Source organism: Rhinolophus sinicus, linkage group LG02 (assembly GCF_036562045.2).
Source record: "Rhinolophus sinicus isolate RSC01 linkage group LG02, ASM3656204v1, whole genome shotgun sequence".
Lineage (NCBI taxonomy): Eukaryota > Metazoa > Chordata > Mammalia > Chiroptera > Rhinolophidae > Rhinolophus > Rhinolophus sinicus.
Window position 1 is genome coordinate 56,371,966 of NC_133752.1, and position 13,204 is coordinate 56,385,169.

Genomic DNA, 13,204 nt, shown 5'->3' on the forward strand with positions numbered 1-13,204 from the left:
TACGTTTGAAATTTTTCAAAGCAAAAACACAACCTGTACCCCAACATCCCAATCCTCTTTGCCATGCTCTACTTTTTCATTTTTCCCATAGTACATCAACTTCTAATAAATATGATTGCTTATTGATTGTGTTTATTTTATATTGTGTGTCTTTCCTAGTACTCTACAAGGGCAGAAATTTTCATCGTTTTTCTCCACTGATGTATTCCTAGCACAAAGAACAGTGCCTAGACATTTACTAAATAAATGAAGAAACTGAGACAAAATTAGTGGACAGCTGAGGACAACTAGAACAGGCTGCCATAAGGAAAAGATGTCTCATCTTTCTATAACTCTGACGTCTACCTTTTAAAATATAATAAAAAACCAAAGGTGATTTTCATTAAAATCTTGATTTGTCAATACCTTTGCATGTACATTATTAGACACATAGCACTTTTATGTCCTCTGATGTAAATTTAATATAAGAGATTCATGTTTGTTTTTCATTTATTCCTTCCTTTCAGGACTTGGAAAATCATATAGCTTTATGCTATATAATAAATGTGAATACAAGGCCCTTGAAAATTCACTCATTTACATATTTATTCAATAAATACGTACTGTCTACCATGTACCTGGTACTTGTCTAAGGGTTTAGGGTATACATATAAGAGAACCAATAGACAAAATTCTTACCCTCTGGAACATACATTCTAATGAAATAAATGTCTGCCTAATCAAATTATTTAGCTACACCCTCTTAATGAGTTAATTATTTTCTAGGAGTAAATGAGACATAATTTTGGAAGCTATGTTCACCATTCTTAATAAATAATATTTAAGTTATACCTTACTGCTTCTACATCAAGATTTCATGACAGGAAATACTTAAATCAGGTGCTTACCCCTTGCCCAATATCATTTAAGAGTTATTTCATCATCAAGGAGTGAGGGGACGAAAAAGGAATGGGAAGTGACTCAAATATCACTGTGCTTCTCCACCCCCAAATTTAAGAACACAGTACAGCTTGGAGGCAGAGTGGGAGGTGTTTTCTAGGCCAGAAAGGGGAGGGCCTGGCTCTCCACCCTTCCTTAGCCTCTTTCTCCTATAGCCACAGAAACTGCCACAATGTCACAGGCAGGCTTCACAAGCTATAAAAAAATAATTATGGAGTTAGAACCTACACATCACGCAAAGGCTATTTCTGCCCTGCATGATTCTCTTGAGTGATCTGAGAGTAAATGGAGATCCAAAACTTGCCTTATTCTTCAGAAGCAGTGTTGAAGATGCCCTGGTTTATCAAGCTCCCAGTGTCCTAGGCACTCACTGTACAAAGTGACTTCAGTAAAACAAACAAACAAACAAACAAACAAACAAAAAACAAGCAGTACAGCACTCGAAGCAGTCTATATTCTACAGAGGAAAACACTCAGATAGGTGAGCATGTCTATTCTAATAGGCTTCTTTCACACACAAGGGAAAAAAAGATGGTTGTGTTTGGGGGACGTTGCTTGCAAACCTCAAACACAATTAGTCTCAAATTGTTTTCTAACTACCCTTCTCCCCTAAGGCCTAGCACAGAATTATATATACAGATTCAATTCTAGGTAACTATTTGTTGAACTGGTAAATGAATAAAGAGGGTCACAGAGTAATCATATAAAAAGATCTTTTCAACTGTATATAAAGAAATATCCAGATGTTCCAAAGGGCCTTTTGATTTTGCCAGCTTCTTGACCAAAGCTGAATGAACTCAATAGTAGATGAGGAGATCATAATAAAGGAAAAAGAAAGATTAGAAAGAAAAGAAGTAACTACTATTGTTAGTATATGTGCTGCCGAAGCGAGCACACTACTATTGTTAAAGAACTCCAGATTTTGAAGATACACTGAGAAGTAAATCATCTCACGTTATATGATATAACCTGTTTGTCATAGCAACTACTTAAAAAGATGTAATTGTACAGATTTAAGTGACTTAAAAATCTATTGGGATAGATTCCACCTGGGTATGAATGGAAAGAGACATAAATGGCCACAGGGACTAACCAATCCCATAAATACTTATATCATATCTCAGTGATTTACTCTGTTTCCAGGATAAACCATTAACATTATAAGAAAAAACAACAACAAAAACAAACACTGCTTTCTCAATGTGGTTTTCTATCATGTGGTTAACATATTCCACAGGAGAACTACCTTCCATTTTGTTCCCCTTGCTCATAAATTCTTTGATAAAAATGTTACCTATGAGATTTTTTTTTTAAGTGGATGAATGGTGTTGTGGGGATGGCTTTGTTTCTATGTGAACACTCAAATCTTGTCTGAAAAGATTTGAAATAAAATATTCTGTTCAAAATCTGGCCTTTTTTCTTTGAACAAACCTGAAATGCAAAAGTTAGTTGAATAATAATTTATGACTTGTGACACAATCTCAATATTGGTCCAAGCACCATCCAATTTTAAATAATTAATTAGTTATTTTTCATAAGGTAAGCCTATGCAAATCCACCACCCAAAAGTTATGGCTTTGACAATAGCATGTATTTAGCTACCGTGTTTCCCTGAAAATAAGACCTAGCCGGACAATCAGCTCTAATGCATCTTTTGGAGCAAAAATGCTTATGTTATATAAGACCCGGTCTTATATTACAGTAAAATAAGACTGGGTCTTATATTAATTTTTGCTCCACATGCATTAGACCTGATTGTCCAGCTAGGTCTTATTTTCAGGGAAACATGGTATATAATCCACCCATTAATCTATTCCCTTTCCTGTTCCAAACTGATGTAAACTTTATCCTGAATCCTTTATTACAATTCTCTTATTTTATTGCATTTATTTATTTTCTAGAAATTCATCACTACTGTTTAAGTGTTCCTGTCAGTTTATGGCTCCAGTAATTTCTCTTTCAGGCAAGTAGGTCTCAGTTGTGACTTTTTATTGGACTCTCTCTCTCTCCAGATTTTCGGATGGTGGTTTGCCCTGAAACCTAACTGTCTGATGGGTCAAGAAAAGTATTGATTTTAAGTTTGCTCAGCTTTTTCTTCTTGTAAGGACAAGAGGATTTACGTTAGTCGGCTAGGAGTTGGGCTTTGTTTTCTTGAGTTTTCATTTTCTTGGTACTGATTTTTGAGAGCTCTTTGTATATTCTGTATATACAAATGTTATCAGATATATGAGTATGCTTTACAAATATTTTCTTCCAGTCTATATCTTATCTTTTCATTCTTTTAAAAGTGTCTTTTGAAGAGCAAAGTTTTATATTTTGATGAAGTCTAACTTATCAAGTTCTTGTTCCATATCCACATGAAATCCAATTGTCCCAGCACCATTTGTTACAAAGCATATCGTATTTTTACTAATTTATCTTTCCACCTTTGTCAAAAATCAGTTGTCTATACACTTGTATAATATTGTGCTTCAAATCTATATCCTTACTGATTTTCTGTGAACTTGTTCTCTCAATTATGGAGAGGTACTAAGAGGCATACAAGTCAAAAATTATTATAATTTTAGATTTGTCTATTTTCCTTACAATTCTATTAGTTTTTGTTGAATGTATTTTGAAGCTTTCTTCTTAGGTATATAAATGATTAAGATTTTTATTTTTTTAACAAACTGACTCTTTTATTTCTATGAAATGACCTTACTTATTCCTGGCAATACTCACTGCTCTGAAATATACTTTGCCTGATACTAACATAACCACTTCACTTTCTTTTGAATAGTGTTAGCATAATATATCTTTTCCATGATTTTGCTTTTAACCTCACTGCGTCTTTATACTTGAAGTGTGTTTATTGTAGGCAGCATATAGTTAGGTCTTACTTTTTATCCACTAAAAATATCTACAATTTAATTGGGTTATTTACAACACTACATTTTATGTGATTAAGTCTATCAACTGCTACGTGTTTTTATTGTTGTCTTTCCCTTTTGTCTTCCCTCCTTTAGAATAATTCAACATTTTAAATGATTACATTTCATTTCCTTTGTTGGCTTATTAGTTATAAATCTTTGTTGTTTTTTAGCAGCTGCTTGTTTTTATAATACACATCTTTGACTAATCTCAGTCTATCCTCAAGTAATATTATATCACTTCACATATGTATAAGAGTCTAATAATCATATCCTACATTTTTTCCTACCTGACTTTCGTGCTATTGTTGTAACGTGTGTGTAAACAACCACACGTTATGTTATTTCTATTTTGGTTAAACATCAATTATATTCTAAAATGATTTGAATAATAAGAAAAATATCATATACATTTACTCATGTAGTTACCATTTCCAGTACTTTTCATTCCTCTGGATAGATACATATTTTCATCTAGTATTACTTCCTTCTCCCTAAAGGACTTCCTTTAACATTTTTAAAACTGTGGGTCTGCTGGTAATTGTTTTCAACTCTGTCTGGGTTCTCCCCTGACTTGATGTCAGAAAAAAATATTTTATTTTGTCTTCATTTTAAAATATATTTCAACTGAGTTTAGAATTATTGGTTGATAGGTTTTTTCTTTCAGTATTTTAAATATCAAGATATCCCACTGTCTTCTTGCTTACATTTTTTTCTGACAAGAAATCTGCTGTATTCCTTCTCTTTGTTCCTCTGTATATAATGTATCCCCCACCCCCACCTGCTTTCAATATTTTTTTCTATCACATTAGTTTTTAACAATTTGATTATCGTGTTCTTTGGAATAGTTTTCTTCATATTTCATGGGCTTGAAGTTTGTTGAGATTCTTAGATCTGTGGGTTTACAGTTTTCATCAAATTTATGGGGCCTTTTATTAAATCTGAAATCTCAGTCACTTATGAAAGGATACTTATTTCTTATTCATGTGAGGCTCCATAAGAATCTCAGTTCCCTTTTGCAATGTACAGCTGTCTGTAACATCTGGGTTCCATGATAACTGCAACAAAAAGAGCTGTGCAGGTGGGAGCACAATAGCTTTTAAACATCACAGTCCAGAAGTGACTCAAAAACGTCACTTCCCCTTACTGTCCGTCCAGTTGTCATATGGCCCCAACCTATTTGCCAAGAGAAGCTGGGAAGTGTAAGGGAGCATATGGATATTTAGAGAACTTTGTTTGTCTCTGCCACAGAAAAAAATAGGTCTGAAATAGAGCATGACAGAATTAAAACAACTTCAGAGGGTATGAGCTAAGAAGCGCTCTCTGAGGCAATGGTTTTTAAACTAAGACCTGAAGGTTAGAAAAAAGTCAGCCCTGGTATGTTTGACAGATAACCAATGTAGTTAAGTAGTTAGAGCCTAAAGTTCTATTCAAGTTACAAAATAAACTGCAACTATAAACATATACAATAGTCAAGTAATAAAATAAATGCATTTCCTAGCATGTCATCTGTATAGTAATTACTATAGCTATAGGAAACTTTCAAGGTTATGAGGATATAAGGTCCTCGCCAAATCTCAATCAGTGGAAGAACTTACACACTATCCTCTCAAATGGAGAAAAAATATGGAGAAGAATGAGACTTGAGTAACATCAACAACAACAAAAAAAGCACTGGCTGAAAACCTACAGGCTTCATCCATTCCTTTAATAACATTCACCAACAGTCTACCATGATACAAGCTGAATTTTAGGAATAAAATGTTGACTGAAACTCTCCCTGCTTTGGTGGAACTAATAGTCCAGTGGGGGAAACATATTACTAAAAAAGTAATGAAATATTCTATAAGGAATTGTTCTAAATACCCAAAGACAGAACTGAGGTTTCTCTCCATAGAGAAAGGGGAAAAATTCTATAACAAAGGTCAAATCAAAATTTTGTAACTCATTTAGAAATAAACACAATAAATGGCTCTCAAACATTAAGGAGTCCAGGGTGATGAAAATTTCCCATTCTGGTTAAGAACATTAAAAAGAGAGCAATACGTGTTCTGCATGTATAATTTTTATAATCGTGCAAGAAAAGCAATTATGGAAAAACTTTTTTTCCTTCAAATGAAAAATCAAGTTATGGAAAGACTATTTTTTCTCCAAATGAATCAATTTTTAGTCAAATGTACATACCTACACATCAACATCGAGATTTTTATGTCTACTAATTACTAAAAAAATTATCTTTTTAAAATCTACAGTGAATTCTAACTCTTCTTACTCACCTCCTCCAGATTTAATTCTTTAGTCCTACATTTCATTGTTATTTCTCTGTTCAATTCCCTTACATAAATTGGAAGATGTTAATCCTCAAAGGCTCCAAACTAGATAATTGTAAGGTAATACTTGAAAAACTACTCTAGGAAGTAATTTAGAAAGTAGATAAGATGGAGTATGTCTTCCCATTCTGCCTAATAATTTTGTTTCAGAAACAGATGAGAAGTAGACTCTTAGGAAGCATGCAAACAGGAAGGGGTGAACAAGCATCTTTCTTGGCGCTTGTCTTGCAGTTTCTGTTGCATGACTATGATTATGGTTGAAAGGACAGTGTAATTGGGTCTCCTGGCCTGCTCTGCTGCTCACTACCTCTCTGAATTTACACAAGTCACTCTGTTCACTTAACTATAAACCACAGATTTAAAAAATAGCACCTAATGGTTGTTGTGAGTGTAAGTGATTTTTTGTATATAAATAAAGCACGTTAGTACAGGGCCTATCAATAGTAAATGGTAACTATTTGCCATTACTGATACTATTAATACTTGTTGTCATGGAGAAGAAGTTGTAAAATACCACATTAAAATTTCATTGGTTTCTGTTTTCCAGTCTTACAGCTGAATGCTTTCATAAAGTTTTTAAAAAACAAAAACAAATTCAGTCTGCACCAAATCCTGTATTACAGCAAAATTCCAGTGTGCTTCAAGCTCATGGATATTCTCATTTCCCTTTCACTGTTTTAGTTTGAAAAGAATGTCACTGGTTCTCAGTGTTAAAAAAAAACATTTTCCACCTTTTTACTCTACATACTGATACATACTCTAAAAATGATATAACTTTTAATATAATACCAGTTTAATAAATATAACTCAATAAAAGCTAAAAGCAAATAATACCTAATTAGAAGGGAAAAACATATAACATGAATAGCAGACATCTTTCTGGCCCTAAAAAATGATGACTTACTGTTACTGATGGAATCTATACACAGGACAGGCATAGGGAAGCATCTGCCGATGGCTGCTTTTATTTCTCCCTAGTTTTAGGACGAGCACAGGACAAACTGCTAGGCCGCGTGACTATGGACACACAACTATATCCTGAGTACTTCCAATCTTGACCAAAGTCACACAGCTTCTGAACATAATCAGGGGCTTAGCCTGGGACAGAACCATTCCCACCAAAAAGGCCAGAATTCTATCTCATTCCTTTGCTTTCTACCCCAATGAGATACATGGAAATTGCCTGTACATTCTGTGTAATCCTTATGCAACCTTGTCCTCCAACATCAGAATTATAGTCCTAATTTGGAATTTATTTCACTCAAGATATTGCCCTAATTGTAAAAAATAATCTCAGCTTTCTAACCATGAAATAATTTGGAATTCAGACTATTAACCAAATAATAGAAAAGTGGAGGTATAATTGACTAGAATCATTTCCTTTGTTCATTTGCTCCTTGTTTCATTGGTTCATTATAACAATCCTGTAAGATATATATAGGAAAGGCTAGCTCAACCCACGTCCATATAGCCAACCTAACAAAAAGACGAATCTGTTCCATTGCTTCTGTAAAACATGCAGGTTAATGGCCAGGACTTGCCAAAAGAATATCAGAGAGTAGTTAATAAACTACTCCTGCCCTTACCATTTGAGTTTCATGATAATCAAGAAACAATTGTGTATATTTCCCAGTCGGTTTTTGCCAGTTATTTTGCAGTAAGTTACATAATTTAATTTAAAATGGTATAACATAATAACAATGGAGTGTGAAAAGAAAATAGTTGTTACTTTAAAAAAAATTAAGTCGAATGTTTTGGAAAAACTCTTGAGAACTAAAAGGAATCAGTAATGACTTAGATAGGGCAAGACGACTATGAAGAATGGGAGACATTTTAAAAATCTAGACAAATTTTCACTCATATAGCTTCACCTCAAACTGAAAATTAAAGGCAGTGAATCATAGCTATTCTTAATGCGAGAGGATGATACAAAATTCCAATCAGTAGATTCCAAAGAGCCTTAGACCTACATCAAGAGATTGATGGATAAGTGAGTATTTAATGTTTTATGTTATAATACAATGTTTAAGGTAAATATGCATTATTTTATGACTTCCTACTTTAACCATCTTTTTCTATTAACAAACGATATGTCCTAGATGAGTTGGATAAAATTTCAATCTCCCTTTTACAATGAGAAAAAAAAAAAAGATTCATCAGCTAAATAACAGTCAGTAAATCACAAGGCCAGATTACAAACCCAGACTGTATGTATCCATAGCTGAAGGGTATCTTCTGCTAGCAAGAATGTACCATTCACTATATGATTACTAAATTAAGACACAGGCACTTCAGGCCAGAGAAATAGTATATTTAATATCTGTCTTTATTCTGTAAAGGTTATAAGTTTTTAACCTTACAAAAAGAAATTATGAATGATAGAAACATCATTATTGAGCAGGGCAAAGACATAAAAAAAATATAGGTTACAAGGGCGGAAAGCAAGGAAGAATAATGAAGTAATTCTTGTTGAGATGGTAGTTACAAGCACTAGCAACTTGTATGTATGTAAATGTTTGAAACATTGTGCATGTAATGTTCACAGAGGCAGTATAAAGTTGGTTAAGAAGGTTAATGTATAAATTAACCTTAACCTAATGGTTAAGAAGGTTAAAGTTTAGCTAACATAACATAGGTTAAAAAAGATTTAGAAGGCAGGCCCTGGAATTGGACTGCCTGGATTTGAATCCTGGCTCTATCATTTACTAGCAAGTAAATACTGGACAATTCATTTAACCTGTGTGTTTCAGTCTTCTCATCTGTAAAATGCAGACGATAATTCCTACCCCTAAAGCTGTTCTGAAGATTCAACAGAGTAATCCATATAAAGGAACACCTGCCACATAACAAGCACACGTTATTCACCAGCCGACATAGAGACACTGGTGAGGGTGCAAACGGTCAGAGTAACGCCGTGAGTGACCAGCCTGTAAGGATTCACATCCCAGTGCAATTCCTTACCAGCTCTGTGATCTTTGGGAAAGTTACACAACCTCTCTGTGCCTCAAATCCCTCATCAGTAAAATGTGTACAATAATAGCTCCAACCTCACACACAAGATTATTGTGAGGATTCAATGAATTAATAAATGCAAAGTGCCTGAGACACAAATGCTTAATGTAATAAAAGTGAGCCACTATTATTTTGTATATTACTGGCTTTTCAGCTAGATTGAAAATTGCCCTTTTTCAGAGCACCCAGATATTTGTCATCAACCTGGTCCCTTGGGCTCCACGCTTCTCATCCTTTAAAATGAACTCAGGACTCAGGCCAATTTATTTCAGTTCAGGTAGATCACCAGTGCCATCTAGTGGCTAATTGCTTCAGTAAATAAGGAGCGATGCCCTCAAAGCAGTAAAATTTCTACAGATATAAAATTAATGTTTTAAGACAAACTAAAGCTAATGTGGTTATTTGAAAATTTGTGACACTTTATATAACTATTTGAATATAGTACAAATACAGATGGGGATATTTCAAAAACTGCAAACTGTAAGTAAATCTACTTGGCAAATACAGCACAAAAAGGAGATTGTTGCTTTTGTTTTTTCACATGAGCCAAACTGGGTTTAAACCCACTGTCACGATTTTTCGGACAGCTTTGTGACGTTAATAAATCCCTTATATTTTCTAGACCTCAGTTTCCTATGATATGAAATGAAGGTGTTGTATGTACTGAATTTCAATTTCCTTTCTAGTTCTAAAAATAAGTGATAAACCAGTATAATAATTTTAACATGATGAACCTACAGTAGTATCTATCAGAAGCAGAAACCTTGATAACTTCTAAGGTCCTTTCCAACTTTATGATTTTTTAAAAAATGCAGCCATATGGGAATTAAAATTAGAAATGTATTTGGTATAATTTAATCAGCACAAAAGTAATCTTAAGTTGGTGCAAAAGTAATTGTGGTTCAAAAGGTTAAAAATAATTGCAAAAACCACAATTTATTTTGCACCAACTAATAACATATTCTAAGATACTAAGTTATATTGTTGGATAAATTAAAATGTTAATATCATATAAAATCCCATGCAAAGTCAAAACTCACAGACGCACTCAAAACTGCACAAAACTACTGTAACCTATACTAAAGCAGTAGTCCGTGCTTTGCTCAGTTGAAAATGTACAAATTTCAGAGCCACAATTAGTTAAATAACACCAGTCTTCCAACAACACAGTTTAAATGTCAGTTATCGTGGTATATTAACTGTGAGTAATTGCATAAGATCTGCTGGCTCTTTGGTCCATATATCACTATGTAAATAACAGATGCAGCATCATGAGCAGTGACCAGCATGTCACTTCTTTCAAAGTCCATCAGTGATGATTGGTCACCACACACTGGTTATTCAGTTCACACCAAGACGGCAAAGTGTTTTGCCTCCTTCTCTCCCAGTGATAAATTCACATGACATTTTGCAAAAGGGGATAACAGATAGATGGAATTAGCCTATAAAGATGAAAGTGCAGCAAAGAAACAAAATGTGCTGATGCTGGAACTTAAATTGGATGTGAGGAAAAAATGGCGACAGCCAAGAAAAGATAGGAGAGACCTAGGTCAGAATGAAGTGAAGGTAAGAAATATGAATGTAAAAAACAAATTAAGTCGCTTCAATAGGATTCTAATTGAATATAAATGGGTTGTACAAGAGATAAGTGACCCTGGAATGTTGACACTGCGTCCTTTGGAGTTACATACCTACGCAGCCACAGGAATTTAGAGAAGGCAAACTTATCGACATCAATGAGGAAAGCTATCAGGACAAAATAATGACAAAGTCCCAGAGGAAGTCACCAGCATAAAACTTCACATTAAAGAAATTCAGAGATATTTCACAACTTTGAAAATACAAAAGACAAAATAGAAGTTGATCCGAAATTAAAAAGAAATGTGACAGTTCAAGTCACCAAAGCATAGAAAAGATATACTTTCTCCATATTATAAATTACGTGATGAGAAAAAGGCAAGTACTGTTCAAACTCCTCTAGACAAGTTTTTTGCAAAGAAATAAAACTCTACTTCTCAATGTTTCTAATGTTTTAAAATATAATGCACTGAACAAATATTAGGTTTACTATTTTTTCATTTCCCTATTCATTTATAAACTGCAGTTAGGAGTTATAATGTTTTGAGAAAACATTTTAAAGGTCACAGAACAATTGTTATATTTGCCCTTGATTATTAAGATCGCTTTGCCCGGTTTAAGCTTGGACAGTTATTCATGGTCTTGCACAATTGCGCAAAGCAAGGACTGCATGTACTGTCAATGCCTATGCTTTTCTTTCACAATTTCAATCATTGTGAGCATGTCATTCAGAAAGTGTCGCCTATTTCATGCTAGTATAACAGCTCTAGTCCCTTTCTGAGCAGGTTTTGTAAATTACTTGCAGTGTCATGACATAATGCTGAAAGATGCCCTTTCTTCTAACCAAACCAGACATATAGAAGAGCATTAAATACCTGGCAGTGGCAACTGAACTAATATACCACTGACTCTTGGGTCCATGTTTAACTGATCAGTTATATCCAAAAGTTCTTCCTGAGAAACATCCTTAGGCTTTAGAATGATCTCACTGCAGATACCTGGAAGAAAATAAGCATAGAAAATCACTTGACGAACAAAGATGAGTTTTTTTCATTGATGGCAGTCTTACACAGCGTGTAACTGGTTTCCTCTGCTCCTGCCCCACTGGAAGGAAAGGCCCTTCTACAAAAACGATTTTCAGAGCACCATCAAATAGTACAGATGTTTTCTCATGTCACATTCATTCTTTGGCCCAGTATCCCATGTGGCAAATTGCACTTACTTGTGATAAGCTTCTAGTAGTGAATTTAAATACAGTAAAAACACGAATAACATCACCACCAATATCAGGCCAAGTTTGATGGACTGAACTGACCAGGTTTATTATCTGATTAAAGCAAATATAATAAAAATGGGCCCTTTAAATGTCAAGTTTTCCTCTCATGTCTTACCACAGGATCTAAAATCACAATGAATTGATTCGATAAGGAATTTAAAGAAAGTTAGTAAGAAATGAATATAAACTTTGGTAACTAAATAATCCATAAGAACAATACATGTTATTCAAATAGCACTAATTTGACAACTATCATTCATAATTATTTCACTTTGAAGGAAAAGCTGAAAACATTTAGTAACAAGTACAACTAAAACATCCCTACCTACAGCAGAGGCAGCTGTGATCTTCTTCCTGACATACGTATGGCTTGCTGGGTTATCACCCACTAAAATGATACTGAGGTGAGGTCTTCTGTTCCCAAGGGAAATCCATGATGCCACATCTCGCTGTATTTCTTTCTGGATTTGTTTGGCCATTTCAGTTCCTGAGATAATAATGGCATCATGTCTATGGAAAACAAAAGAATAAATGTAGCACTAAAAAGACAATAAGGACATTCAACCACATAAGTTTAAGATACAAGAGTAAATAAAACATCTATGATTCTCTAAGTGAGGAACCAAAATTTGAATTTTTTTCAAGTATATTTGACACCCATTCTTCAGGTTGATAAATAATATTTATAATTTTGTGAGATTCCAACTCTGCTTTTTAGATCTATATTATAATCTATCTATAGTATACATTTCTGTATAATTTTCATATATTTTTTTAAATTATCAAACCACATACTCAAGATGTGGACTATAAAACTGGCTCCATTAAAGGTTCCCTCTATTTTGTCAGAAGATAAATAAGCAGTTTAGTTAAAACTGTCACCCATCTCCAAAGCCCTGCACCATGTTGTATAGACGTGGACCCACAGTCTTGCGACTCTAAGGCTAAGTCTATTCATTCTCATTCCTGCACAAGACCGTGAAGTCATGAGCTCTTTACTGCACAACTCTTTTAACTTACTCAAGGGAACATTTTATTCCACAGCCCTAGGACAAGTCTTGCCATGCTTGTCAACGATTACTGTAGGGACTAGGTCAGTAAACAGATGGCGCAGTTGCTCCCCACTCCATGGCTCTAATGGAAAAACATTACTTCCTGGC

The 13,204-nt window shown here is 34.2% G+C and overlaps 1 protein-coding gene across 3 annotated transcripts in view; it reads right to left on the reverse strand.

The window, feature by feature from the left end:
* MTHFD2L (methylenetetrahydrofolate dehydrogenase (NADP+ dependent) 2 like) overlaps positions 1-13,204 on the reverse strand; it is a 97,366-nt gene that overhangs the window by 72,977 nt on the left and 11,185 nt on the right. For all 3 annotated transcript variants that reach the window (XM_019720739.2, XM_074324454.1, XM_019720747.2), the window contains 2 exons: positions 12,370-12,554; positions 11,644-11,766 (listed from right to left, as the gene is read on the reverse strand). In XM_019720739.2, coding sequence (XP_019576298.2) covers positions 11,644-11,766; positions 12,370-12,554 — 308 coding nt within the window. The remainder of the gene's footprint in view (positions 1-11,643; positions 11,767-12,369; positions 12,555-13,204) is intronic.